The 24979-nt window shown below is 44.6% G+C and overlaps 1 protein-coding gene across 1 annotated transcript in view; it reads left to right on the plus strand.

The window, feature by feature from the left end:
- The window catches only part of ARHGAP31 (Rho GTPase activating protein 31), an 86534-nt gene extending 64992 nt beyond the window's left edge, over positions 1-21542 (plus strand). Inside the window, exons 6-12 of the mRNA XM_028726532.2 lie at positions 1731-1876; positions 3857-4055; positions 6545-6669; positions 7665-7724; positions 9098-9718; positions 11190-11479; positions 15212-21542. Coding sequence (XP_028582365.2) covers positions 1731-1876; positions 3857-4055; positions 6545-6669; positions 7665-7724; positions 9098-9718; positions 11190-11479; positions 15212-17644 — 3874 coding nt within the window. The 3' untranslated portion in view covers positions 17645-21542. The remainder of the gene's footprint in view (positions 1-1730; positions 1877-3856; positions 4056-6544; positions 6670-7664; positions 7725-9097; positions 9719-11189; positions 11480-15211) is intronic.
- Positions 21543-24979: the final 3437 nt, after the last annotated feature.

The following is a 24979-nucleotide window of genomic DNA, read 5'->3' on the forward strand; positions in this document are numbered from 1 at the left end:
ACACCATGCTTTGTCTGCAAAGTGAAATGGCCTGCCGGGAAATCCCTTGGCAAGGTAGGCTAGTTATGGTGGGAGCTGGTATCTGCAGCTCCCATGGACCCAGCCCCTCTGAAAGTCCCTTGTGCCAATTCAGGAGGAATTCAGTTCAGTTTGTGTTTTAATGCAAATATATACCTAAGTGTGGCGTCGTGGTTAGAGTGCTGGACTGGGAGATGGGAGAGCTAGGAAGCTCACAGGGTGGGTTTGGGCCAGTCGTTCTCTCTTAGCCTAACCTACCTCACAGGGTTGTCGTAAGGACAAAATGGAGAGAGGGAAAACCATGCATGCCACTTTGAGTTCCTTGGAGGAAAGGTTGGACACAAGTAAACTAAAGAAAACAAATCAATCAATCAATCAATCAATCAATCAATCCATGAACTGAAATGCAATCATTCTCTGAAATTTGCACTTCTCTGAATTTTGCATTACAGTTTATCAATGACAGAAATGCATGTGTAACTGCATTTATTGTGAGAAAGTATGCATTGAAATGCAGACATTTGTGAAACTGTCATACAGAAATATAGAATATCAGGCAAAATTGCACACAAAAATATGTATAGTAAGAGGGATGTGCAGTAAAATGCTGGTGAATATTCATGAACTTTAAAAAAATGAAACAAATGCACAAACGGTTGCATAAATGTGATGAACTGAATTTAAGATTAAAAAAAGAAATGGACACATTTGCCCTTCCCTAGTCCCAATGTCCTATGCACATCAGTGTCTTGGAAAACACCAGGTCTTTTGAGAGTATAAAATGCCTCCTAGACAGCTTGCAGCGGTATCGTTTCCAGACAGAGCATTCCATGGAAGAATCTCTCGTGCTTTCAGCCAGGCTTCCATTCCCTGCCCTTCTCGTTTTCCCCTGGGGTTGCTGTCCCACCAAAATCCATAGACACTGCTTTGCAATGAGATTCTCCAGAAAAGTGGGATAAAACAAGCAAACAAAAAATCTATAAAATAATAAAAGAAATGTGCTGCAGTCTAAAGATCTCTTCTTTGGTTCATTGCTGATAAGTCTGGGCCATAAATTTCTGTCTTCAGTCGACAAGTTAAAAGAGTGCTGTTCAGATAAGCATTTGATCAGAATGCTCTTTGAAGTAATCTGAAATGATTTAGGCCTATGCATTTGTTTCTGCTGATATGCTGGTGGTTCTTTTTCATTAGTTTTTTTTTGGGGGGGGGGAATCTTACACTATTTTATTTGTTTAGTATGTTTTAAAAGAACAGCTCTTCTTTATTTATTTACTATATACTTGTATCCCACCTTTCCTCTGTGGTGCTCAGTGTGATAATTATTGTCACCCTGGCAACTATTAGCTGCACACTCACTCACATACACACAGAGTTTGCATCTTTCAAAAAACAACCCTGGGTGTTAAATGGAAGGATGCATTTAACATCACATCTAGTTAGTGGGAGATTTTTGTGTGTGTGTGTGTGTGTGTGTGTGTGTGTGTGTGTGTGTGTGTGTACTAGGTACAGAGAAGGCTTAATGGGGTTGACACTTCAGTAGATGACCCTCGGTGTCCCTTCCAACTCTACAGCTCTAGGATTCTGAGATTCTATGATTCCTCGGTGTCCCTTCCAACTCTACAACTCTAGGATTCTGAGATTCTATGATTCTGTTCCTGACAAGCAATGGCTTGAGGATTGCTCTTCCAACCTCCTCCTTTCCTGTGTCACAGGTCCAAGGAGATTGAGGCTGTAGGCTGCAATGGAGACGCAGCTTTCCTGGAGGTGAGAGTCCAGCAGCTGGTGTTTGAGTTCATACTGAACCATGTGGGCGAAATCTTCAGTGACAACATCCCTGCCAAACCGAAGGAAAATGAGGGTGAGTCCTTCTGAGCTAATCATTCCATGTCAGAAATGACCAATTCCAAATCCACAAGAAGCCACCCAGAGAACATTATGTTAATGGGGCAGCATGCATACAGTCTTGATTTAAAAAAATAATACAGACGTTTATTTCTTTATTTAGATTTCTTACCCGCTCTTTCCCATTGGGTCCCAGGGTGGGTTACAACCATAAAATACACAAATATTTTTTTTAAAAAACAAGATGAAACAGTTTTTTACAGCCATGAAATAAGAAAAGTGTAAAAAGTGATTAAAAAGCAAGTCTACATATAAAAAGAGTTGTATTTAGTTGCAATGCAGATGCAGACTGGGAGAAAGAGCTCCACTTAGAAGACTTGTTGAAAGAGGAAAGTCTTCGATAGGCACCAAAAAGGCAACAGAGATGACACCCATCTAATATGTAACATATTACATAGTGTGGTGGCCCCCAAAGGAGAGGTGCCACCATACTAACAGTTGCCTTGAGTAGCAAATTAAAATGGCTTTTGTGTGATGGCCCTAATAGCATCTAAACAGACCCTAAGTATACTGTAGTTGTTGTTTAAATTTATAGCCCATCGTTAAATTTATAGGCCTTGGCAACCTTGGCTTGGTACAGTCTGCTGTTTTCCTCCTAATTCCAACTGGTCTTTGTTCCCTTATGTGTTGCTTGTTTCCACCCTTTATTTTTACTGTAGGGGTGGGAAGCCTCCCCAACATATGCCTATGGCCACACTGACCACTGGCATGTGCCCCTGCAGAAGCATCTGAAAAATGTCCTCCCCCCCGTTTTTCTGCAAGGGAAGTTTAGGGAGGGTGTTTGCTTTTCCTTTTTATCAGTGACTACAGTTGTTGTTAGAAGGGACACGGGTGGCACTGTGGGTTAAACCACAGAGCTAGGACTTGCCGATCAGAAGGTTGGTGGTTCGAATCCCCACGACAGGGTGAGCTCCCGTTGCTCGGTCCCTGCTCCTGCCAACCTAGCAGTTCGAAAGCACGTCAAAGTGCAAGTGGATAAATAGGTACCACTCCGGCGGGAAGGTAAACGGCGTTTCCGTGCACTGCTCTGGTTCACCAGAAGCAGCTTATTCATGCTGGCCACATGACCCGGAAGCTGTACGCCAGCTCCCTCGGCCAATAAAGCGAGATGAGCGCTACAACCCCAGAGTCGGCCACGACTGGACCTAATGGTCAGGAGTCCCTTTACCTTTACTGTTGTTGTTAGTGAGAAGTGCTAAAGTACCAGCTCTGAAAAATGGCCTCCACAGGACCTTGGCCTTATTCACACTTGTCACACTGCTTTCATGCTCTTTAGCCCTTAATCAAAGCAAACAGCAATTCGGGTTTTCCCTGGATTGATGTTTGCTCTGATTTAGCACTAAAGAGCAGACTTTCCCTGAGAAATTAGTGGGGCAAGGGGAAAACCACGTGAATCCATGCTTGGAAAGTGCTTTCTAGGCACAAGATAAGCGGAAGTGTGGATGAGACACACATCCCCCCCCCCCCCCGCCGCCCCCCAGTTCCAGACCTGGCACTTTGACACTTCCTGCTAACAAGAGTTGTCATTTCTCAAATAGGAAAAGAGGCAGCAATTTTCAGAACAAATCCTCTGAAGTGATTGGGAGGGGAGGAGAAAGTTCATTCATCTCAAAGGTCGGAGCTGGAGCTGAGCCGTCCTAAAGTTCAGTTCAGCAGGGATCTTCAGGCCTCGTATTTAGAAGATACGTGCCAAAGCACTATGGGGTCTGGCTCATGACCAGGAACCTGCTGGGGTGGAAAGCAGAGGCAATGGATTAGATTGCTATGTAAGAGGAGAATTTAACCAACAAGCACACTCCCAAAAGATGTTTTCACTGGAAGGGTTCAATCAGAAAAGAAAACGCTTGAGGGGCCCACTGAGGACCTTCCGTTCTCCCGCTCTGCTACCCTCAAACCAGGCTGGGCTCTGCAATTTCCTATCCCTGTCGCTTTCCAGAGAACAAGCCCATTATGAAGAGCTTGACGCTGCCCTCCACCTCTTTGCCGATGAAGCTGGTGAGTCTGGAAGAAGCACAGGCCCGAAGCTTGTCCGCCTGCCATCCTGCCCGCAAGGAGCGGAGGGAGAACAGTTTGCCAGAAATCGTGCCAGTCACAGGCTCCTTCTTCCACACCGTCCTCGATCTACCTGACAGCAAGTAAGTGGCTCCATCTCTCCGTTATCTGAAAGCTGGACTCAAAAGATGGACTAGGCTTCCCCTTGTCACGTGAACATGGGGAGCAGAGACCAGAGCCTCTTCTAGCCAAGCAGTGCTCCCCATGATCCTTCGTGGCCCTTCCAGTTGTTTTCCATTCTTTGTTGCTTATCGGTGGAGACTTGGTGCATTATGGATGCAAAGCATGTGTGTCACTACTGAGCTATGGCTCCCCACCAGTGTAAATGTCTCTTACTAGTCAGGAAAAAAAGAGACGAATATAGGCTTGTTTTGGAGAAATGGCTTTTCCCACTTTCCTTCATTTACAAGTTTTGATCAACGTGAGCTGAATGGCAATCAGTTCTTGAGACGTCTGTCGTAAGAGAGCCACCTGCTGGTGACCTGCCCCAATGACACATGCCGCGTCCATCTCTGCCCCTCTCTCTCTCTCTCTCTCTCTCTCTCTCTCTCTCTCTCTCTCTCTTCTTACCATACCTCACAATTATTCTTGTATGTGAAGGGCAGCTGAGAGGCCTACTTCTCATTCCGGGTGCACAATTAGGAGACTCTTGCAAGATGGCAGAAGTGCTAACGTGAGCCTTATGTTATCCGGCCTCCGTGGAGTTGTCAGCGCTGCTTTCAAGTTACTTAAATTACTGTGCCTAGGGTATTCAATCAAATCTGTGGTGTGCAATAACTTACAGCCACTGCATAACAACATCTTTGTAAGACTTTCGCAGGAAACTTATTAATCCAAAGAAGCATTAGCTTGAATGAGAGGCTGTGATGAATTTAGTCCTGAGAGGCCTGAGGTCATTTCACCTTATTTTGTGTGCTACATTTCTATCCCGCCTTTCCTGCAAGTTGCTCAAGGTGGCAAACATGGTTCTCCCTCTCTCCAGTTTATCCTCACAATAACCCCGTGAGGTAGTATAGGCTGAGAGAAAGTGACTGGCCCTGAACTGAAGAGACCAGTTGCCCCATGGGAAGGAAAAAAGAGAGCGATGCAGGCAGAGAAAACATCAGGGCCTGCTCCAGTCAGACTCTCCTTCCTCCCACACGACCAGCTATGCATTGTACAGTGGTACCTCAGGTTACAGACGCTTCAGGTTACAAATGCTTCAGGTTACAGACTCCGCTAACCCAGAAATAATACCTCAGATTAAGAACTTTACCTCAGGATGAGAACAGAAATCGTGCGGTGGTGGTGGCAGGAGACCCCATTAGCTAAAGTGGTACCTCAGGTTAAAAACAGTTTCAGGTTAATAACGGACCTTCAGAACGAATTAAATTCTTAACCTGAGGTACCACTGTATATCGAAAACAGAATTGTAGAGTTGGAAGGGACCCCAAGGGTCATCTAATCCAATGCCCTGCAATGCAGGAATCTCAAGTATCCATGGCAGAGGCCACCCAATCTCTGCTTAAAAACCTCCAGTGAAGGAAAGTCCACCACCTTCCAAGGGAGTCTTCCCCACTGTGAATGTTAATAATCAGTATGTTGTAGAATATCTTAGCAACTACACATACATTATTGTAGAAATCCTTATGGAACGTCTTGGCAACTTGTGAGTAGGGATTTAAGGAGGTTCTGGTTTCTGTTCCGCCCCATACTCTTTGCATGCAGCTGTGTTTCTGTGCCACAGCAATTTGGCTTCAGACAAAAACTACGCTATTCCACTCGCTGTCCACTGTGCCAAAATTCTACATAATTTGTTGCATTATCATTACCTCATTCAGCACCATTCATTTCAGTGCAAAGGAAACACAGGGCAAATGGGGGACAGGAGAAAGTCACCGACTACGTATCGTTTGCAAACTACAATTGATTTTTGTTCCAGACATGGAATGAATACGTGAACGCCAGCAATTCCTGCTCCTGTTTTTGTCAGAATTCTCCAATATCTCTGCTGGTGACCCAGCAAGCTGAATGCAGCCCATCAGCAATGTGTTCTGTGTGCACGGCCTCTGCAGGCAGCAAAAACAGGAGGGTTATTGAGAGTTCCTATGTGCCACTATTCAAAACTGATAGGCTGCCTTCATGTTACATAGCCCTACCTTATGACAAACAGCCCTGCTGTGTCAACTCCAAATGTTAGAAAAACCTGAATCCTGGAACCAGAATAAAATATGCTGCCCTGAGCAATTTTGGAGGAAGGTGCAGGGTGTAAATCTAATAAAGAATAATAATAGATATAATATGCAAATGCATGCAATATGTGTGTGAGAGAGACATTCTTGATGCCCTGATATAATATTAAAGCTTGAATTTTTAAAAGCTGCTGATGCCTATTTCTGATTGAAAACGATGGGGCCAGTTGGGCTCTCCTCTTCCCTATATAAGATAATGAATATATATATATAGAGAGAGAGAGAGCGAAGGTTTGCATGTTTGAATGCAATAAATAAAAAAATGGAATGGAGGCAGCTGCAAGACAAATACATTGAGCCTACTTGCTTTTCATAGAAATCATACTAAATTTCTCTTCCAGGAGAAAGTTATCCACAAAATCCAAGAAGTGGAAGTCAATATTTAACCTGGGCCGGTCTGGATCAGAAGCCAAGACCAAACTGAGTCGAAATGGGAGTGTGTTTGTCCGAGGACAGAAGCTCTCTGGTAAGGATTGTTCATGGCCCCCGCTGGGGGGAGTTTCCTCCATTAGCTCAGCCTTGCCTCTCCTCCTTTGTGTAGTACAGAAATGTTCCACCACATTGCAAGGGGGCATTCATGCTCATAAAGCTAGAAGGATTTCAGAGATGGCATGAAAGACTTTTGAAGGGAGCAGAGGGGAGATCGCATATTTAACCTCATGCGTCATACGGAGTATCACTTCAGTGGGACAATGAGAGGCAGTCATAGCAAAAGACTCTGAATACGCCCCATTATAGTACTGGGGTGAACATGCATCTCTTCAACCAGCTACATGCAAACAGCTAGAGGGGTCAAATATTTGTGCCAGAGCTCTGTTACTAGGAATATGTATCTGCCAGTCATTTTAGCAAGGATTGGTCCCAAAATATACTGGGAAAGGTTGGTGGAGTCTGCACTTTGTATTGATTTGTGCTCCTGATTAGGGATCTACTTACGGGGAAATTAACATCTCATTAAAGCTATACTAGGTCCCCTACATTGTCCCTTGAGATGAAATAGCAAAGAGACACAACTGATATTATCTGCATCTTTGCAGTTACAGATATGTGTCTTCAGTAAACAAAATGTGTCCAAACAGAGGCTGCCAACCTCTTTGAATGGCAAACTATGCACAATTATGCAAGTTTGAGAATTAGTGGTTTGGAAAAACCCTATAAAAAAATCACTTGTATTTGGGCAGATAAACATGCCAAACATGTAATGCCCCTTTTCTGCAAGGTAGGAAAATAACTGTGGAAATAATAGGAAAGAGTTCATACTTCCCTAGTCTGACATTCTTAGCTTCAAATCACAGATGAAGCTGCTCTGAGTTTTCCCTGGAGAATAAACCCTTTTCTACATTGCGGCTGCACTTGGAAAAGTTAGTTTCCATGTAATTGCACTGTATTCTGGAGTTACACTTCAATCTCCCAAAAACCCAGAGCACTAAATTAAGTGTGTTATAACCTTTCTTTCTGCAGAAAAAGTCACCATTCGGCCAGCTAAAAGCATGGACTCCTTGTGTTCACTTCCAGTAGAAGGTGAGATTTTGTTGGCATGCACGTGAGAGGTTGTTACAGCTGCCTTTGTGGGGTTTTTTAAATGTATATGTTTGTTCACAATAATAGGTTTGTTTATTTAATATCCCAAGAGTTTTGCATGCTCTTGTGTGTATGCGAATGTGTTTCTGTTCACAGAATCAGAGGCTTGGAAGGCCACCAAAAGACAGCCAGTCCAATCCCAGCCAAAGACAGTGTGGGGCCAACCCCTTGTCTCCCCTCCTGCTCGCCACCCAACCAGCTTGCAGCAATTAAAAAGCAACACATTTGTATAATAAAAACACAAGAAAGCGGGACAGAACACAATTCCAAAAAATCTTCTGCAATCTAACATGCCGGGGCAAATAGGAAGGCGCTAAATTGTTTGCCATGCCAGCGCTAGATGAGCCTAGAGGGAGGGCATTCCAAAAACGGGGCACCAACACAGAAAAGGCCCTCTTTTCTGTAGAAGTGTAGTGTAAAGGGACCCCTGACCGTTAAGTCCAGTCGCGGACGACTCTGGGATTTCGGCGCTCATCTTGCTTTACTGGCCGAGGGAGCCGGTGTACAGCTTCTGGGTTATGTGGCCAGCATGATTAAGCTGCTTCTGGCAAACCAGAGCAGTGTACGGAAACGCCGTTTACCTTCCTGCCAGAGCGGTACCTATTTATCTACTTGCACTTTGACGTGCTTTCAAACTGCTAGGTTGGCAGGAGCAGGGACTGAGCAATGGGAGCTCACCCCGTCGCGGGGATTCCAACCACCAACCTTCTGATCGGCAAGCCCTAGGCTCAGTGGTTTTAGTCCACAGCGCCACATGCGTCCCATAGAAGTGTAGTGTACCTGTACTAAAAAGGGAACTATGAGCAAGGCCTCTTCAAAAGGTCTTAAGGCACGGGCAGCCTGCCATGGGAAGAAGCACTCCCTGGGGTATTTAAGTCCTATGCCATTTAGGGCTTTTAAAGGTAGTTACCAGCACCTTAACTCGGGCTTGGAAATAAAGAGTCAAAGCAGATCTTTCAAAATAGGTATCCCCTCAATCAAAACCAGGGTCTCTGGGCTGTACTATGCAGAAGTAAAATTCCTCCCTCTTCTAAATAATGGAAGGTCCTTTCCTACCATGGGCAACTGGCCATTGGCCATCGTAGGAAAGGGAATGTTGGTCTTGATACCCCTTTGATCTGTTCTGGCTGGGGCCGTATTTTCTCAGTCACTATAAACTTGGGAAACTCTTCATAACCTTTGAAACATTTAAAGAAGCACCCAGAAAAACTCTATCTGACTGATGGCTCTTGCCCTGTCTTCCCCAGATATGCTTGGAATAAGAGGGTACCTTTGGCAATACTCTTTGGCTTTGCTCTCTCTCCCTTCTGCAGGAGATGGTGAGAAGGGCCACTTCAAGCGCACCGTCGTGGCTGGAGGGTTCTTCGTTCCAGTGATGAAACCACGGGCAGGGGGCCCAAGCAGCTCATCGGACCTCAGCAAACAGGAGAGTGAATGGGATCAAAAGGGTGCTGTGAAAGGAGCAGAAGGAGGTTTGGAGGATGGTGGGCAGAATGATCCCACCCGGTCTACTCATGTCAGACCACTTCCTGAGCAACTGAAAGTGTTCCGTGCCATAGAAGACCCGGAGAACGAGCAAACGTCCCCAAAGATGTGCCGTATGTTCTACACTTCCAATGATGGGACGGCTAAATCGGGGTTCCACGGGACCCTCTTCCCCCTGGAAGCCTCCCCTCGCCACCAACGCAAAGCCCTGAACATTTCAGAGCCCTTTGCTGTGTCGGTGCCCCTTCGGGTGTCTGCCGTCATCAGTATCAACAGCACCCCTTGCCGCATGCCGGCTAAAGAGAAGCCCGCCTTATCGAGCCTACAGGAATCTTCTTTCTTGGGGTTGGACAGCACTGCTTCCACAATCCCAGAAGCAGACAGCCACACCAAGCCAGAGCATACCACCGTCAAGGAAGAAAAGAAGCCCGAGTCCAAAGCAGTAGAAGGTAAGCTTATTTGAAGGCTGCAGCAATTTGAGCAGAGAACTTGATCCTGGAAAGGAACGGCTGGATGCAACTGAAGGAGCGTCTCCACCCCCATTGTTCAGCCCGGACACTGAGGTCCAGCTCCGAGGGCCTTCTGGCAGTTCTCTCCCTGCAAGAAGTGAGGTTGCAGGGAACCAGGCAGAGGGCCTTCTCGGTAGTGGCGTCCGCCCTGTGGAACGCCCTCCCAGCAGATGTCAAGGAAATAAACAACTATCCAACTTTTAGAAGACCCTGTTTAGGGAAGTTTTTAATGTTTGATGTTCTGTTGTGCTTTTAATATTCTGTTGGGAGCTGCCCAGAGTGGCTGGGGAAACCCAGCCAGATGTGCAGGGTATTAATAATAACAATAACAATAGCAATATATTATTATTATTATTTATTCCCACATAGTCATTAAAGGACTTTGAAAGAATCACTCCCAAAAGCATACTAAGAGAAATGGTTAAACATACTGATATATCACAATGTCTGAAATAAGGATGGAGCTATGTAGAGGCATTGACTGGCTTCATGGTTTTCCCACGTCATGATTTTTGCTGGTGCCTGCTCTTGCGATTTGCTGCCCCCTGTAAGAGGCAGGGGAGAGCTTAGCCAGCAGAGTTAACAGGAGCTGCAGGAATTGAGAGAAGCACTGGTTGGCTTCACAATTTTCCCCACATTGTGATTTTTGCATCGCATGTGTACGCACGCACGCACGCACACGCACACACCATGATTAAGCGATATATTCCCAGGTAAAAAATTATGAAATTGATATCGCAATATGGACTTCAAACTGGGTTTGGATGATATATCGATACATTGCCCAGCCCTAGTGCTTACAGACTGTGTTGTGCAGCACCCACACAACGTTGGCATCAAATGTCAGCCCATATTCCCACCCCCACCACACTTAATTCAGATTCTCCCTTTCCAGGGGAAATCCAATAAGGAAAACGGAGCCATTGGCAGTGACCCCCCAAGCAGCTTGCAAATTAAGCCCCTGTCTGGAAGAGCCCGTGCTATGAATGTACAGATGTCTCTTGTGGAACACATCACTGAACAGAACACTCAGTTCAAAAGAAGTGCAATAGACCCAACCCACTTATTTAGGAACACTCACCCATTGAAATTAATGAGATTTATTTCTGAATAGACATAAGTGTTCTTAAGCCCATTGAAATCATGGATAGCTCTCATGTAGGCATGTGGCTGCCTTGGCTATTGCAAAATTTTATTTGCATAAATCTCTTTTTCTTTTTTTAGTCTATTTTGAACTTATTGCAGTAAAAATAAAGAGGGGGAAAGTCAATGTGGAGCTATTGAGAGAAGCCCATGCTGAAAGCTCAGGCCACCTTGTGACCATTTTCACTTTTTACTTACACCATTTCTGGGTCCGTCCACCCCCATCCCAATGAAGTTTTTAAAGCTCATCTTTTTGCTTCTGATACAGATTCTGTTACTGAAGAACCAACAATAGCCAACAAGCTGGAGTCCACAAATGGCTCTCAGTCAACAATGAAAACTTGGGAGGCAAAGAGCAATGACAGCAGCTGCAGCCAAGATCCAGAAGATAAGCAGTCACTGGAACCGAAGCAGCAAGTCAAGATCCCAACAAGCCAGCCACAGGCAGGCCAAGCAAGCCAGGACCAACCAGAGATGAAGGACAAGCCAGAGCAAGGCTGTTGGACACAGGAAGAGACAAGGGATAAAGTGGAGAACACCTCGTTTTTAAAGGAGCAGGTAAGAAGAAGGTGTTGAAACTAGGGGTGGGACAGTTTTCAGTTTCAGTTTCCCATTTTTCTACTCTTAATTTCAGCTCCTGACATTTCACATCCATTTGTGGCAGGAGATTAAGTCCTCCCCAAAATTCACCAGCATTTTAATGCACATTTCATATCCTTTTGTGGCGGGGGGGGGGGGGGTTAAGTCCTCCTGAAACTTCATTGTATTTGAATGCACATTTCTCTCATTTTAATACGATTTTGCCAGTTATATGCACATATTTGCAGGCAATTTCCCCTGATATGTGTATCTTTGTGCCCTCTTAGTATATAGTGGTACCTCTGGTTATGAACGCTTCTGGTTAAACACGCTTCGGGTTACGAGCTCCACTAACCCTGAAGTAGCTGCTCCTGGTTGCGCGCCAGAGCCACCATTAGCGAAAGCGTGCCTCAGGATAAGAACGGTTTCAGCTTAAGAACGGACCTCCGGAACGAATTAACCAGAGGTACCACTGTACACATTTTAGATAGACATTTTGTTGGAGGATAAAATGTACAAAATTTGTACAGTGCAAGATTCAGAGAACTGTGAATTTCAAAGGAAAGCTGTGTTTTGGCTCACGTATTTTTGTGGGAAATGTAAATTAGATAGACTTGCCTTAAAATGCAAGCTAAACCAAAATCCCCTCCCTCTCTCCTTGCTGAAGCCCACCCCAGCCCCTCCAGCTGGTGGTGCAGCAATAAAACTGCCTGTACATTCGCAAAGCTAAGCAGGATCTGTTATGGTTGCAAATTGGATGGGGAACTGCGTGTTTGAGATTCCTGCCTTGCAGGGACTAGATGACCCTCGGAGTCCCATCCAACTCTATGATTGCATGGTCATCTGAATTGGTTGGGAAATGTCTCACCACTTTGCTAAGAAACTTGTTTTCTCTGCAACTCCCATTGGCAATACCTTCTTTTTTGCATTGTACCACCTTCCACCAAGTGCCTGTCAACTTTATAGTTCATTGCTTTGCATGTACCCCTTACTAAGCAGTCCCAGACCTGTCTCCTTTCAGTTAAAAGCCTCTACAGTGGTGCCTCGCAAGACAAAATTAATCCGTTCCACGAGTCTCTTCGTCTTGCGGTTTTTTCGTCTTGCGAAGCACGGCTATTAGCGGCTTAGCGGCTATTAGCGGCTTAGCGGCTATTAGCGGCTTAGCGGCTATTAACGGCTTAACGGCTTAGCGCTTAGCCGCTTAGCGGCTATTAACGGCTTAGCGGCTTTAAGAAAAAGGAAACAAACTCGCAAGAACTCGCAAGACGTTTCGTCTTGCGAAGCAAGCCCATAGGGAAATTCGTCTTGCGGAACGACTCAAAAAACGGAAAACCCTTTCGTCTAGCGAGTTTTTCATCTTGCGAGGCATTCGTCTTGCGGGACACCACTGTATAAGCCTCCTTGGCTTAAAGTCTTCCTCCAGTGCTCCCTGTAACAATAGCTTTGCTTATCTGATGCTGCCTCCACTCTTTGGATTGTTGTATTGTCCCCAGATGTGCCTTAAAGTCCTATTGAGAAAAACCTCTGGCTGAACCAAGCTGGTCTGGGTCTGGCCAGCGCTTAGAAACTGTTAGCTCACTTGGTAGAGCATGAGACTCTTAATCTCATGGTTGTGGGTTTGAGCCCCACATTGGGTAAAAAACAAATTCCTGCATTGCAGGGGGTTGGACAAGATGGTCCCTTCCAACTCAACAATTCTATGATTTTGCGAATGCCACTTTTGAGTTCCATGGTGGAAGAAAGGGAGGCTATAAATGGAATTAATCCATTTGTCAATAATTGTGTCTTTAGGTTTTGTGCTTCCAGCTGATCATTTTATTATTATTTGGGAACCAATGCATGTTAATTATCCAGATTAGTCAACAATGCATGCTAACTGTCAGGTGGTTCACACTGCCCTAGCCTGATGTTTGTCTGGAAACTGCTGCCTAATTCTGAAGTTGGACAGGTTTGGGGAGCCTGCCCACATTTGGAAGTTAAGGAAAGAACTCTCAATCACAAAAGAGCAATTGAATATGATTGGACAAACCATGCAAACTCAAACAGAGTCTAACAGTGGTCCAAAAACAATAACTTACAATGAAAAGTCTAATTATGTGCCAATACTGTCTGACTCCGACTAATATTAGGGTCAGCCCTGTCAGGATTTGTGTTGGAGTCATGGCCTGACATAAAAGACTACATGCTTTCTGTCCATCCTACGGATCATTAGGAAAGTAATTGAAAACAAAACTGCTGATATCATAATGCCATTATACAAATCTACGATACAACTGTGCTTTGGGTACTGTGTGCACTTCTGGTCACCTCACATCAAAAAGGTTATTGTGGATTTGAAAAAGTTTCAAAAATGGGCAACCAAAATGATCCAGCCACTCCCTTATGAGGACAGGTTGCAGGGTTCGGGACTTTTTAGTTTAGAAAAGAGGCAGGTGAAAGGTTTTTAACATATTAAACATGTGACTATGGTGCAATTCTCCCAAGTTGCAGAAAAAGGTAGACCAGGATCAGTATACATGCATTTTGGAGGCTGTGGTGCCCTTTGAAGTAATTTTGGGGGAAATGATTTCAGGGGTGTGTGGGTTGCAAAACTAATTCCTACCTCTCCAGAGCTCCCCAACATGTCTTGTGTTTTTAACATTTGGTTTCAAATAGTGCAGCATAGACAAATAATTAAGATTTTTACCGTCAGTGGGCATGAACTTCAATTTGTCTGTATTTACTTAATGTGACGTTTGATTCACCATGTTTTCGTTTTTTTAATAGAAAAGGGTAATGCAAAGCCTGAAGGAAATTTGTTTTTTTTCCAGCATGGTACATGCTTTAACTGCTGTGCTGCTGTAAATTGCATTTGAAAATCCGTATGTTAAAGAATGTCTAGTTTTAACAAGATGGTGTGTGTTCAGGGCCAGCCCTACCATTGGGCGACAGATGCTAGGGATGTGGAATGGTGTTGAAAATCAGTGCTGTGTATGCCACACAGCCTACCCTGCACTCCTTAAGCTAGCTTGCTTCCATTAGGTGCTATAGAAGATGCTGCCCTATCCAGCATGTTGAAGTAAGATCCAACTGCCAGTCCAGTCAGCTTCTGTACACAGAACAGGCACAAGATGGGCACCATCTTGTTTTTCACCTCAGGCAGCAAAATGTCTTGTGCTGGTCTTGCATGCATGATTTAGTCAGGTAGGTAGGTTTTGTACAATGATTAAAAACAACAGAACTGTACCACAGTGACAACCATAATAAGCTTAAGAGACAACCAGCATTAAATGAAAATACTTAAGGAGCACAGAACTACATCAAATACTTACATTAAAACCACCAACCACGTCACAGGGACATAAAACCAGATCTTAAAAGACCTGGGAAAACAGAAAAGTCTTATGTTGGTGCCAAAATGCCAACAATGTGAAAGCCAGGTGAGTTTCCCAGGGAGGGCAGTTCTATAGCCAATGCTGTCACTAAACAGACTTCATCTGAGCTCCATCTTGAGGGGCACATGAAGAAGGATTTCTCTAGTTTACATGTATATGTGTGTGTAAGTATTTGTGTGCTTCTGTATATGCATGTCCTCATATGTGTAGATTAACTTATTTATTACCCAGAATGCAGCATGTAGGAAAGAATGTGATTGTTTGTGAAGAAAGGGAGAGCAAACTGCCAAGAGAGAGTTTTTCTGATAATGCTGGTTTTATTTTTATTTTTGTTCAGGTTCATGGCAGTCATTCCAGTGCCTCAATGGTACCTCTGTGGCCAGAAATTCAACAAGAGCTGAAAATTGTTGAATCTGAAGAGGAGCTGCCACTTGCCCTGGAGACAGGCCAGCAACAGCGAGACCTTAAACCCAGTGCTTCATTGATTTCATCCTTGGAAGCAAACAATTTGCCATGCAGTTCTGGGCTGCCTGTGACACCACCTGAAGAAGAAAGCACGGTGAGAAATCCACCAGTCGCACCTCACATTTATTCGTTTAGTGCTCCCTCCAAAGGATCAAAGGACTCACCTGTTTGTGATTCTGAAGTATCCCCAAAGCAAGATGGTGCTTCTCCCGCTTCATTAAAACTGGAAAATATCCCTTGTGGGAAACCTTGTCCAAAGGACTGTTTAGAAACAGAGAACATCAGGTGTGTCCATCCATCTCAGCCCGACGATTGGAAACTTCCATCAGATCCACAAGAAAACATGTCTCTTTTGAGAGATGAGTCTTCGTTTGCTGGAGAAAAGCGTCTAGACCAACCAGAGTGGGAAAGTAGTGAATGGCTTCTTCACAGGGAGAAGGAAGGTGCTGCTGTGACCCAGGCAGCAAAAAATGATCAAGTGCTTTTAGAGAGCCGAGGCCTACAGAGTTCAGTTGCCTTAAGTGGAGTTGGAGCCCACCAGCTGAAGGAATGTAAACTGAAGAATCAAGCTCGAGACTCTCTTGACCACCAAGAGGAAGATACATGGATGGACCATGTTCAGAGCTTAGAGTTGGTGGAGCCGTGGGAAGAGCACCAGTGGGTCACCAGCCCACTCCACTCCCCTACCTTCAAGGACATCCAAGGAAAGGCGCTTCATGAGTTTCAGCCACTGAATCAAGGAGGGACCAGGAGCCATTTCAAGAAGCCATGTTTCAATCGTAGCTTTTCCTTAGACAGTAAAGACTTTGTGAAGAGGCACCGGGCTATCCAGCTGCCTTTTGAGAGCGCAGATGTGGAGCATCTTTGTGGTGACATACGACTAGGGGTCAAGCAACCCTCACAAACAGAGTGGAGAGAAAGTGATGGAGGAGAAGCCTGGCTGAATCGTCCAGAGGAGCTTTCTAAGCCAGATGAGACAAGCAGGAGACTTCTGAGCCACGAAGCAGACTTTGCAGCCAGAGAACTGTCATCTGGCCATGACAGGGTCTACCCTGTTGCTCACAAAAAGTCAGGTGAGAAGGAAGCATATGAGGACAAAGAAGACCAGGGCTTTTCAAAGCCCGAGTCTCCTTTGCCACAAAATAATACTGAGAACAGTTCCTTGAGTTTAAACAGCCCAGAAAAAGATGTAGCAAGTATTCAACAGGCTGATAGTCCTGGAACCTCTGCCACAAAAGATCTATGTTCTGTCAAGGAGTCACAGACTGGTAAAGGTGAAGACATCCCACGAAAAGGGAGGCCAAGGCCTTCTTCTCTCAATTTGGATTCCGTCCTACCCGCAACCAACCTTTTTAATTTTGAGAGTCTTTCTGTGCCCACCCCACCCAGGCACTTCCTGTGTGGGCAAAAAGAAGTTAAGACGAGTGACTCTGTGCCATCACTCCCTGTGACCTGTCCGAGCAAAAACAAAGCTGACCTTTGGGGTTCTCACTTTGACCCCCAAGACGTAGACCTAGACTACATCATGATGGCTCATGCTACCACTGGTCGCCGCAACTCTGCTCCAGTGAGTGTCTCGGCAGTGAGAACCTCTTTCATGGTTAAGATGTGCCAGGCTAGAGCTGTGCCGGTTATACCACCTAAGATTCAATACACACAGGTCCCGCAGCCCCTGCAGACACAGAACCCCAACTGCAGGACGCCAGAGAATAAAGAAACAGAAGCCAATGTAGATCAACGCAAGTCAACTGAAAATGCTCAGGGTCAGCTGCAACCTCCAAAGAGTCCACCAGTGGAAAGGAAGGGGAAGGAAAATAATAATGCAGCCTTTATAGATTCAACGGCAAGTAGAAAGGCAGAACCATCCTTTGCCAATCATAATTCCACGCAGGATGCACCAGTTTTTCGTCGGAAACGCAGCTCTGAAGGGGAATCTACAGGGGACAATCCCCAGTCCTCAAAAATGGAGAGGTCTTCAGGGGTTTCTAAGCCTTCTTATAGATCTAGACCAGGAAGACCTCAGAGTCTTATACTATTTAGTCCTCCCTTTCCCATCATGGACCATCCTTCCTCCTCTGCAGACTCCAGAGTGTTGCTTTCTCCCATAAGAAGCCCCCTACAGACCCCTTCTTCAAGCCCCATTTCCAGTGATTTGTCAGGGACAGCTTCAGAGGGGGTCACACTTCGGAACAAGATGACCATTCCAAAGAATGGCCAGAGACTAGAGACTTCCACAAGCTGCTTCTACCAACCCCAGAGGAGGTCTGTGATTCTGGATGGTAGAAGCGGGAGACAGATAGAATAAGTCCCATTCCCTTCACCTCTCTTCCCTGGTGGATGAGATGGGGTGGTCACACGGAGAACTATAATTATTGTTAAACCCATACTACTCAAAAAGTACTTCCTTTTTCATTTCCAACAATCCCTTATTTTACTGATTGTCACTTTGATGATTGATAGAATGTTTAGTTGATTTGACCTTGAGTCCACCTTGGCAAAAGGTGTGCCTATGAAAGCAAAATTATGTGGAAAGAAAATAAGAGATCAATCCTTGTTATGTTAGCCAAAGCTACCCCCTCCAGACTCTTCCTCGTCTTTCAGCTTTCCAGCAACAGAGAACAATCACAAGAATCATCTCAGCAACTAATGCTCCGTTCCTCACCGTGTTCCTGAAATGGCTTCCTTGTTGATCTTGATTTGTCGTATTCCTGGGGGTTCCACTCCACATCTGTATTAAAAGCTTATAGGCTTTCCCTTCCCTTTGTACTTGTTTATGCACAGACTTACTGTACTGAGAGTTATGTTCTCAATGGGCACTCAGCTAAGTGGTTTAAGAGGAATGGTGATGCATTTGAGCTAAAGCTTTCTTCAATAGGCTGCCATTGCCATTAAGCACCTGTTTGTGTCTACAGTCCTATTCCCCTAGCACCTGTTTCTTCGTAATTTTTGATAATTTAGAGCTAACTGCAGAGTTCTTATATTAATTGTCTACAAGGATTTGTACAAATAGCCATGTAAGCTACCTGCTGGCACACAGCAATTGGCAGAGTTAGCGACCCGGTAGCTGGGACAGTCCCACCATTGTGCTGACTCTATTGACCCTATCCAAAAAGCACTGCATTTCTCCCCTCCTGCTAGTCTTTCTGCAGTATCAGGCACAGGTCTTGGTAGCTGCTGAAGCAAGAGATGGACAGAGCAGTCACAATAAGCTGCAACCTAACTGCATTTCTTGTATTTTCATAGTGTGCTGCTCTTTATTTGAAGACATCACAGCGTGGTTTTTCTTCTCTCTTTCAAGAAGTGTTGCTGCTGCTTGCTCAAAATAAGCTTGTTCTTTAAGCTGCCACTCAGTCTGCATAATCAGGACTGTAGGTGGTGAGAAACAGTTGTAGGATCTGATTAACGAAGAAATCCCCATGCTAATTTGCAATGGTGAGTCACTAAGTTGGAACTGGGAGCCTTGAAAGCATCTGAAAGCCGGGCGAATTAAAAACGTTACATTTTGTTTTCTCATAGATCAGGGCCCAGGTCACAACACTGCATTTTCGAGTTACATTTTCCCAGGGTGCATTTGGGTTGGATCTGTGACTTGGCTACAGGCAGTAAAATTGTAGATAAGCTATGCTGTAGTGAGTGTTGGCATGCAAAATGGAAGTGGCAGCATGATGGAGGAACCTTGCTTGTATTAGAGAGCGGCACTTTGTGCCAAGATTCTGTAGTGACAGGGAGGTGCATGAATTTCTACTGTGATGCATGTACTTCTTCCTAGAATTTCCAACCCTTATGGTGAAGAACTGAATTTCACAATGGCTGCTTCATGAAACACAATGGGTACCTCTTCTCTGAGGCTCCAGAGATCTAGATGTCCTTGGGGGGGGGTACCCTAACTTTGCCTTGCAATAAAAACTTTGTGGGAGCATTTGAAAGATTATGGTAAGAGTAGATTTGAGCACCGTCAGTCCCAGAGCATTGTTTGCCTGTTTCTAAAGAAGGAAAGGTCCAAGCTGCCTATCCTTTTTGCTAATTTTTATTAAAATGAAAATAGTCTTCTTGGCTTGACCATAAAGAAACTCAGCTAAACAATTACTAGGTATTGTGGCTTTATAGATTGATCCACAAGGTAAATCAAGTTTGTTTGTGCATAGAGCAAAAATGAGGGGCATCTGCTAGGGGTTTTGTATCCTCCAGTTTGGCTGGGCCACACTATGCTGCTTATAAGATCTGAGAAAGAGGGTGAAGAAGAGATGGAATTGTTTGGTTTTTGTTGCTGTTGTTTCGTGTAACTTAAGTAGTATCATGAGGTTGTGCTCTTTGGTAGAAATAAGGAAGGATCAGTGTAGGAGTGAAACAGGTGGTCTGAACAGAGGGAAGTAGGTTAGTTTATCATTCCACTATCTGAATAGCGGGAAGAGTTCACTGGTTCAAATTGTGGCAGAAGAGTTACTTATCTAAATGAGAAGGGAGGTAGTGCAAAACTCATCTGGTTGGAAGGCATCGTCCCTTCGTCTAATCCAAAGATAGCCAGCATTGTACCCTCCTTATGTTGTTGGACTCAACTCCCATCATCCCTGGCTATTGGCCATGCTGACAGGGGCTGATGGGAGTTGTAGTCCATTAACACCTGCACCACCTTGGTTTCCCCTTGGTTTAAACGAAACCCAGGACTTGCGTAAAACCTAGAGCACTGACTGTTTTGCCAAGAGCAGAGAAGTTTCCCAAAGCAGTGTTTCTGTATGTTAAAATGCTTTTGAGTATTTCGGTTAAGAAAATGCAGAAGGGTCTGAGCAGCTTCCCACCGACCAATCCCCCCTCCCCTGCCCCACAAAAGTTGCAACCAAAAGTTATAGCTAGCTTTTCCTCTCTTCAGAGTTTTGAAATAGCTGTATTGATTAATATTGTGCTAAATTTATATATAAACAGAACGTATATAAATATATTAAAGTGTAATTAAAAACTAAGAAATTGTCTCTGAGCAGCATTCGTTACACCTGCGAATCTTGGGTGGATCCAATGTACAGAAATGACTTTTTTCGTTGAAAACTCCTTATGTGCAAGTTTTCCAAAACTTTTCTAAGAAGGCAAGCAATGGGATCACAAGACCGGCATTTCAATCCCTCTCTCTCTCTGCTCATCCCTTCTCCTGCATTGCCCTTAATAGCAGTTTGAGCCTACCAAGCAGCTGAGCAGTAACTGAAGTTTATCATCGATTGAATCGATCATCTGTTGAAGTTTATCATCAGCAGTTGTATCCTGGAAGGAGAAGTGCAAGTTATCACATGTCTGCACACCAACATTTCCCCCTCCCAGTGGTTCTCTGCAATGAAATGAGAGCACATTTTTCTTAATGGTAGGAAAGTGTTCGCAATCCACCCAAAAGCTGCAGCATAGGTTTTGCTGCCATTTCTTGCCAAGTTCAGTACTCGAAAATGAATATTTATTGATGGCTCAACACTGCAACACATTTGATGGTTCAGGGTCTTCCTTGCCTTTAGAGCTCTATAGGAACACAGGAAGCTGCTTCATACCAAGTTAAACTGTATGTCCATCCAGTTTAGTATTGTTTACTCTTGCCTGGCAGCTGTTTTCTAGGATCCCAGGTATCACATCACTGCCTTCCTAATATTTGAACACACACACGAGATGGAGTGAGGAGGGGTAAACTCAAGAGATAAATACATATCTTTATTCCAAGAAAAAGGTGCTCAAACCTATGGCTTATCCACACTTCCTCTTTTCCCACTGCTTTTCCCTGGGGGGAAAACCTGCTCTTTAGTGCTCAACCAGAGCAAACAGCAAATTAGGTTTATTTGGATTAACATTTGCTCTGATTTAGCACTAAAGAGTGGGTTTTCTCTGGGAAAGGAATAGGGCAAGGGGAAAACTGGTCTGACCCATGTTTTCTAGGCACAGGATAAGCAGAAGTATATAGTTCCTCCTATATCCATTAAATTCAATGTAGGGAGGGGGAAAGAGAGAAAGAGAGAGAGAGAAAGTCCATCACAGTGCGATGAGGTCTGCAACATGCATGAATGTGTTGTGTTTTCATTGGTAGCCCTGGTGGGTATTGTTTTCATGGTTCATTGTTGTTCCTGTAGGCTATCTGTTTCAGCGCTTTTATTGCTTTGGAGTTTTGCTAAGTCTCAACCATGAGATTAAACTGGAGGTGTTTTTTTTTAATTAAAAACAACAACATATGAAATGTGTCCTTCTGGTGTTTGAAGATTACTTATTTGTTGCAATCTCGGCGAACGCAAAGAACTGCTTCTGTTGAGGTCTCTATTATTTGAGTAGCTAGCCCAAAGCACCATGGGATTTGGAACTGATCCATCAGTAGTTATATAATACAAGAAAACTGACTCCAGATGTTCAGGAACCCAGCGACAAGGTTTGCATGTGCCTGGAATTTGTAAATAAAATAAATGGGTCTGAATCAATTATCATCTCCCTAGAAATAAACGTGTGTGTGTGTGTGTGTGTGTGTGTGTGTGTGTGTGTTGCACCTTAGGAAACGTAACATTCCAGAAATGCAGCTCCACTTCATTAGGGGGTTTGGAAGAAGTCATTTGTCTATGCAAAGTTAGGCAAGGAAGCACCTCCCCCCTCAGCCATTTCACTTTTCCTATATTCACCCAACCAAATATATGTGGCACCATCAGAAAACTTTTTCAGAACGAGGGCAATGCTTCTTGTTCTCGCTTGTGTTCCGCTTTGTGCCATTGTCATGTAGACAAATGTAAGAGAATGCAGGCTGATGTGATGCCATCACTCTGCATGCCCCCTGATTGGTTGGGATTTTCCTAGGGAGAACAGATAGCTCTCTGAATGTGAGAAGAAGAGTACTTTGGAACAGAGTTATTAGCCCTGAACAGTGAACAGAATGCTTGGCCACAGAGATGCATTGCGGTTCATTTGCTCAGACAGACCTGTGGGCAGGAGTCCGAGAAGGGAAAGTCACTTAGTCTGTGTGGCAATTCTGCGGTCCTTTACGGACTGAGGCTCCTTGTGGTACCCTGGCTCCTTCTGTATAGTCCCCTGAAGGAAAATTAACAGCATGTCATTCGTCACTGTTTCCACAGCAACCTGAATAAATCGAATGCTACATTCTGTGGTAGCTGATCCTCACACCTTTATACAAAGCATCCATCTTGACTGCTGTCACACCAGCTTTTGAATAGGAGTGATTTAGTGCTCTCTAATCTCTTTTTCAGAAACTCCCTGTTACTTTTCTGAAAACAAATGCATTCACTGGTGTCTTGCTTGTGTGCTTAGATGCAGCGCTGCCACGGGGGTGGGGGTGGGTGGGGAGAGTGTAATTCTACAAAGGCTATTGCCCTGGATTTTGGATGGAAATGCCAGAACTCTGGGACTACACTTGGAGGGTTGGTTTATCCTCCAGCTCCTTCTTGAAATCTTGCCAGCACTGGATTTAAAGTTGGCTGGCCTGCTCTTGTACTCTTGTCAGGTGTAGGACACTGTTAAAGTTCCAAAATTTGAAATGGGCCAGGGCTTCTGTATCAGGGATGTTAAACCTGTAGCCCCCCAGATGTGGTTGGATTCCCACTGCCATCATCCCTGCCCTTTGGCCATACTGACTGGGGTTGATGGGAGTTGTAGTCCAACAACGTATGGAGAGTCATGCATAGGCTACCAACACCTCCTTTCCTGGGTCCATACAAGGGGAAATGCCACAAATGCATTGGTGAAAGAGGTTAAACCAGCCAATGTTCTTCCTTCTTACACAAGTAATCCTCTCTCTTCTGCTTGGAAATCCTGACATGAGACACAAAAGCAAACAGATGCAGGGTTTTGTAGCGTGTCTACCATTTTCCTGCTCAAAATAGCATCTCATGTTTACAGTAGCTCCAGGTGCAAAAGAAAGTGCCTGACAAGATGACAAGATGTAGGAGATAAATGTGCTGGCTTTGCCGTTGCTATTATATCAGCTGTCATATGGTTCAGGGCAAAAGCTTCAGCACATTCTAAGTTGCAATTTGATTTGATTAGGAAGAAATTAAGTTGAAAGTTTCAGGTATGGAATTCGTAAAGCAAAAATGGAAACAACAGCTAGGAAATCACAGCTGGACCTATATATACTAGAACTGATGTGAAAAACAGAACTCAGCCTTGGCTTTTCGGTCCCTAATGCTTAGCCACAATAGTTACGCTAATTTTCTCCGATAGAATCTCAGTGACGCTGACAAACCAAGGGACTGCAACACATTCTCTTGGCTTTAGCAAATCTCTGATCCAGAAATATTTAATTCTGTCCATAGGAAAAGACCTTAGAACTTCAAAGAAAATACAGCCGCTTCTTAAGAATAAACCATGGGATTAAAGGCAGGGGCAGGGGGGATAAACTAACGTAGCCTGAATGAGGAGCCGTATCTGAAAGGCAAAGCTTAAGCGAGCAAACAAAAAGCAGATGCTGAATTCATTCTGAAATATCCAGAGAACCTGAAAAAAGGCTCGTTTTTTTTTTTAAAAAAAAAGAATTAAAAGCATATACAGCATTCAAGGTTCAGTGTATCTCATTACTGTTGCCTGAGGCAACTGCATTTCTTAGGAATTTTGCAATGAGAAAAATGCTCACAATTGAGCCCTTATGTTTTTCAACGTGTCCTAGAGTGCCCGCAGCTTCAGCCAAGTACCTGAGCCTCTGCTACAGGCTGCCCAGCCCCTTCCAGTCTTTCTACAAGCCTTCATGCCCCACTCAGAAACCTAGCCTAGCATCGTCCAACCAGTTTCCTGGTGGTTGAGAAAGATGCTTCAGATCAGAGATTCTGCAAAGGATTTTCTCTGCAGAACACATAGCACACATTTCAGAGAGGCTTTGCTTAAATGTAACAGAAGTTAAGACTTCCGAGTGGGATTGAGCTTACCGGGAAATTTGGGGTCCGGCTTTGCCTCAGTGGATCAGCTGCTACTGCTGCAAAATTCATTTGCGAAATGTCCTGGATGTAAGTCATGATGAACTAGGAGTCTGGGACTCTCTAATACCCTCAGGTGCTGGAGGAGCAAAGGTGAGGATGTTGTGAGAGCCCCAGATCAAATGCTTGTGAGCAAGGCTGAAGCAAGCACAGCCTTGTTTGCAGCTTGATCCATGAAAGACTTAATTGGCAAGGAAGAAATGATGCTTCTGAAGGGAGTGCATAACACAGGGATAGAAAGTATACTGTGCCCAGGTTCAGTCTCCAGAATCTCCAGGTAAAGGAAGGTTAGGGATCTTGTGCCCTCCACTTGTTGCTGGCCTTTGAGTCCTATCATCCTTAGCCATTGGCCATGGTGACTAGGGCTGATGGGAGTTGGAGCAGAACATCTGGGATGTTACAGGTTCTGACCCCATCCACAAGCAAGAGAGGAATCCCAGCTGATTTCCCAGTGGTGAAGTGTCAAGTCAAGGGACACCTGCAGACACAGACTAGTACTTGAAAGCAAGAAATGATTTTGTTTTTATTCAGGCAAGTAACAGTGTAGGCTCAGCAGCAGACAAAGAGTTCAGGGGTCACAATTCAGGAGGGCAGGGAGTTCCAAACTGGATGGAAGCACCAAAGATGTCCCAACAAGTTTCCCCGCCCCTCCCACCAAACAATTAAAGACGTGGCATGGCAAGCTCACCCGCGAGACTCTCGCCTTGTGGGAG

The sequence above is a fragment of the Podarcis muralis genome, chromosome 4, assembly GCF_964188315.1.
Source record: "Podarcis muralis chromosome 4, rPodMur119.hap1.1, whole genome shotgun sequence".
Lineage (NCBI taxonomy): Eukaryota > Metazoa > Chordata > Lepidosauria > Squamata > Lacertidae > Podarcis > Podarcis muralis.